The sequence below is a fragment of the Mytilus trossulus genome, chromosome 3 (genome assembly GCF_036588685.1).
Source record: "Mytilus trossulus isolate FHL-02 chromosome 3, PNRI_Mtr1.1.1.hap1, whole genome shotgun sequence".
Taxonomy (NCBI): Eukaryota; Metazoa; Mollusca; class Bivalvia; order Mytilida; family Mytilidae; genus Mytilus; species Mytilus trossulus.
In genome coordinates this window covers 24,030,636-24,035,928 of record NC_086375.1, presented here as the reverse complement: position 1 = coordinate 24,035,928, position 5,293 = coordinate 24,030,636, and the positions used below count along the sequence as shown (strand labels likewise).

General features: G+C 30.5%; 1 protein-coding gene across 3 annotated transcripts; it reads right to left on the bottom strand.

Moving 5' to 3' along the window:
• Positions 1–267: 267 nt before the first annotated feature.
• On the bottom strand, positions 268–4,987 carry LOC134710735 (alpha-2A adrenergic receptor-like). Of its 3 annotated transcripts, none has more exons than XM_063571127.1 (2): positions 4,547–4,987; positions 268–1,720 (listed from the first exon to the last, which is right to left on the bottom strand). In XM_063571127.1, the coding sequence occupies exon 2, from the start codon at positions 1,653–1,655 to the stop codon at positions 417–419; it is 1,239 nt and encodes a 412-aa protein (XP_063427197.1). In that variant the 5' UTR covers positions 1,656–1,720; positions 4,547–4,987; the 3' UTR covers positions 268–416. The 3 variants fall into 3 exon arrangements, with proteins under 3 accessions (XP_063427197.1, XP_063427200.1, XP_063427198.1); XM_063571130.1 differs by lacking the exon at positions 4,547–4,987 and adding an exon at positions 4,253–4,393; XM_063571128.1 differs by lacking the exon at positions 4,547–4,987 and adding an exon at positions 2,567–2,879.
• Positions 4,988–5,293: the final 306 nt, after the last annotated feature.

Below are 5,293 nucleotides of genomic sequence, written 5' to 3'. Positions count from 1 at the left end.
TGAGACCACGACGGGTGCCACTTACAGAGCTGGATCTGCTTACACTTCCAGAAATTCTTATATCACCACTGTTTTTTTTGTGGGATTGATGTTATGCAGTCTTTTTTTTTCCTGTAATATTTTGTGAATTGTTTTTTGTCTCTGATTTTTTTTCTTTTTTTGTTACTGCATTGTCAACTTGTTAACGTACGACGGTTTCCAACTCCCTATTGTTTGCTGAGAAAATTGCCTTCTCAAACGATATCTGGTTGTAGAATAAAACATTTGTTTTTTGTTTTCAATTTTATTTTATTAAGAAAAAGATTATTTAAGCACCGTTAAAGAAAATACTGCTAAATGCTAAAAGTTTGTCAAATGCTAACCTTTTTGCAAAAGTCATTACGATTTTTTTTCCATAATTACAATTTTAGATTGCATTAATTCAATCTACACTTTCTTAATAGTTTTTTACTTTCCTTTCTAAATGTATTGTTCATCAGGCTGTATATAATTGGATTGATAAAATTGCTGATAAAATAAGACCTTACACACAAATTGTAAATAATTTCATCGGGCCCTGAGTTCATGTCTACAAATGCAACTTTGGAAAAACGTAAAATATTTACAACAAGATATGGAACAAAGCTAACCAAAAAAGCTATAAAAACTGCCAAAAATATATATGTTGTTTTCAGATATCTCCTTGAAGATTTCCGTCTTCGCTTTACTGTGCCACCATTACTTGAAATGTTATTACTACCATCTTCTTTTCCTGGCTCGCTTTCTGCCCGGAAGTAGTATACTATATGTTCTTTAAGCTGACTGAAACTGCTAGATTTACGCACTTTATTTTTGTGAAATTTGCTGTCGTCATCAGAAAATGTTGTAGATTCTTCCTCGCTGACTAAAGACTTTACTCTGTCATTGTTTATTCTGCTGCCGACAAACATAGTTCTCCGTCGGTTAATCTCACGCCCTATCTGTACGTACAACGTCACAAAAATGGCAAACGTTATAGTAAACGCTCCAATTAAAGTTCCGTAATAAATAAGTGGCCATGGCTTTCCTTTCATAGTGTCTGAAGTTGAACACTCATGTCCATACAAATTTGGCACAGAAGTTAAGGCCTCTCTTAAACCATATATAACTAGTGCTGGCCATGAAAATACTGCTCCTATGAAAAATGAAAATAGACAAAGCTTTTGCACTTTAGCCATTGGAAAACTTTTTAAAGGCTTACACACTTTATAGTATCTGTCAAATGCTACACAAATGAGTATGATGCAAGATGAGATTATTGTAAAGCTTAAAACAAATCTCAAAAATTTGCATGCAGCTGCAGATGGGAACACAAATGGTTGAAACAGATCGGCAAGTTCCGATGGCATCCCAATGGAACATGACACAAGATCGAGTATAGCCAAATATAAAATGAAATAATGCGACGGAGCTCGCTTGATTTTGAATATATAAACAATGCAAACTATGGTATTTCCAATAATTCCTATGAGCATCATTAAAAAGACTAGAATGATAACCGGAAGTAACACAAGCACTTTTTCATCGTTCAGTCGACGCAGCAAGTCCGTTGTATCCAAAGTTGAATAGTTGTCACTGTGATTGCCGTTGTACGACATGGTTGTTATAGTCCTAATTTGAGTAATGCTGTAATTCATGTTTCTATATTCCACTGTTTCTCACTATCCTATTCATGTTATATATTTCTTTCAAAAAGCAAGACCTGCAAAAGAGGGAAGTTTTAAATACACGTCCTGTGACAAAGTGACATTTTTATCATTTTTAAGATTAGTACAGGTTAACTTCCTATATCTATTCAACACAGTGGTAAGAGTCGTGTTTCCTTAGCAAAGGTAGACTGATATAATAACTGAGTATCCAGTTCATTACATATATAAGAAAATGAAGATTTGGTGATAACATTTCACCCCTTGTACAATAATTTTCTGAGTCAACTTTAAAACGTTAAATATCGCACGTCAGAAATTTTTAAAGTGCAATCACCGGTTTAAAATCCATTAAAATGTTTGGATAACCTGTATATATAAGTCAGTGTTGATTTTAAATTCTAAATCAATATTGATTTTTAATCGATTGCATGAATCTTCTATCATTCTTTCATGTGTTAAATGTTTTCTCAAACGTCAAATAGCAACGTCATAGTAGATTTCTAAAGTAAACATATGAATAAAAGGTAAAGATATATACATATCTGCTTGACCACTGTGTGTATATCGACATGAGTACAAGATACATTGATTTCCATGCATCAACGCTTCACCAAACTGAGGTGTTTAATGTTTGTCTGTTCTTATTGAATGAATGACTTAAATTTTGCAAACTGAAAAGTAAAAACACAATAATACTGAAACCCGAGGAAAATTCAAAATAGCTAAACCTCTCACTTGTATGACAGTCGCACCAAATGCTATTATATTTACAACGATGTGTGATTAAACACACTGACATTATAGATAAAAATGTCAAAAGTAGGGGTAACACCTACAAATCATAATCATCATGGTAACTGTTTTAATACTCAATAAATTTCTAAAAAATGATTCCTTACCTATAAACTGACTATGTTATATTACACGATTACTGTTTAACTATATTTAGATTTCCAGAGCACGTGTCGGTCAAGTATAATGGAACCTGTCTCTAATCCACAATCAACTAATCCGAAAATGTTAGTCTTCTTTTAATGATTATTCTTTCCGTGTATTCATTAACATTTAAAAAGTTTAATCCTTTAACAAGATTACTAAGCTTTAGAACTTATAATTGTGATCAAATAGTTGTTAAATATTATTTCACACTCAATTACGATTCAAAGAAAATTAACGGTCAAGTATTAATGATATTTCATTTAATAATCTGGGTCGGCGTTTATATCAAATGTAACATCTTAAGAACCACTTATACAACTTATACAAGTGTCCCATCATGTCATAAGACATGACAAAATGTTGAAATGTTGAACAAGTAGAAATTTATGAAAATTGACATGATTAAGGTCACAATTAGGTGGGTTATATACCGGTTTTACTACATGTATATATATCTGTAAAATTGATAATTGCGATGAGTTCATTTCTATACCCCCTTTTTAGAATACACATACAATACTATAGAAACTAATTTATTGTTATTTCTAGGGCTGGCTGAACACGTTTTCAATGTAAAAATCTATTCAATTGTTCTGTCACAGAATAAGTAAATGGTTTCTATGTTTTGTCCTCGTAATTTTGCTATATCATGCAATTATATGATAAAAGTTGATAGACTCGGTAAACTTAATCCCTCTCAAGGCACTACTGAAGGCCAGTCTGAAAACTAATTGTGTGCTGGCATTCATCTTTAGACAAAGCTTTTAAAAGATCGTAAGATGTTCATACATGATTAGACGGTAATATATTAACATATATTATAAATTCAATGTTAGCCACAAAATTGAATGACAAAAAGTAAAACAAATAGATCGAACTTCAATGCAAATTTAAAATGGATAGGAAGTCCATATAAATTAACAAAATCAAATTTTATCAACCGATAGAACGAGTGAATTTGACTGATACTGTTCCACATTTATAATGTCAAATATGACTTTGTTTCAAATCAAACAAAACAACAACAAAAACGTGTGTTTTTTTTCTTGTAATCTTCAAACAGGTTAATTTGAGAGTTTGGCAATTATTTTTATTGTTGTCATTTTTAATGATAAAACTCTTTTTTATGTTTGTATCCTTGACTTTTAAATATGCAGTTTTTATAAGCGTACCTAATGAAGATGAATCAAGAAAAGCGACTCCGACGCACTAACTTTATAACTTGTTGCATTCCTTTTTTTTAGTATGACTTGTTAAATAAGCAAATAGTTCCCTAAATGTTAAAATATATCCCAAATTTTCAAGTTTTTATCTTTTTATTTCGACAAATTTGTTATACCTGAAATGGCAAATCTTAATGAAAAATGTGACGCATAAAAACATAAGAGCTTTTTAATAGAAGTAATAAAAAAAAATCTGGTTCATTTACTTACAGAAATTAAAGAAGGAGCATCACTTATGTTTTTCGTTTTTTTTTGTGTCATACTAGTAAGATAATAAAAGCAAATCAAAAGTATGTACACTTTCGAAAATTAGCGATAAAAGTCTATATGAGGAACGTGGTGTCAAATATATACTTAAATACGTTAAAAAGACAACATACTTTTTACTAGGACAATTATATCTATCCTATGAGAAATACACACCTTTGAAATAAATACGTAAAAGTACGATAACATACGAAATTAAAGATATTACTTATTGTCAACAGGAACTTTATCTACAAATAAAGAAAACAATAGCTCCTTCTGTTTGTTTATACTATCACGCGAATAAGATCACCTTATGTTGTGGTTAAAGTCCATGTAAACGGAGATAAACAATAAGAAGGTATTTAAATAACTTCCTGTATAGTGTATACCTTTACATACAGGTAAAAATGACGTTATGTTTTTGCACAATAACATATATACATATTGATAAAAACAATAATATCTTACCTTTAAATTCCAATTATAAGAATATTTTTCTTGTCAGCTTTTCTATTAACACGTGTCTCTCCAAAGAATTTTCTTTTAAAAATGAAATCCGAATACAAAACATCTATTTAACAGGATACTTCTTGTCCTGGCTTGAGTCCAACTTCACAGTATATTGTATATCGTTTGAATGGTGGAACAGCATAATTACCGTCAGTAAATATCACGACCATCTAGATAATGTTAAATATTAAAAAAAAACAATAAATTACTATAATGTTCAACATCCGGACGAGTAACATTTAGTTCAATGCACACTTGCCCGGTCAACACTGAATATGTTGACCTTTAGTCAGATTTTAAATCCAGACGTTAAGGTTTATACCAAACTTGCTTTATAGAGATTAATCGTAATCGACATTCAAAACCCTTAAAAATTATTTACATATTCGTATACGTATATAGTATTTAAATATACTATCTGATTTTGATCTATCCACTTATCTAACACCGATGCAATTAATGAAACGTTTTTTATTTGTCGCATTCGTATTTGAAAATTTACCACTTTATAAGTTACAAAACCAGGCAATTAAAATTTTCTATAATAGTTTTTCACACTAAATATACATTAAGATTGTCTAGACGACAACAAACAAATAAAAATATCAGTTATTTTATACAACAAAATACCCAACTACATTAAAATATCTCATATATATGACGATGCATCTGATTTCATCTGCAGTTTGTAGTGAGGTTTATTCC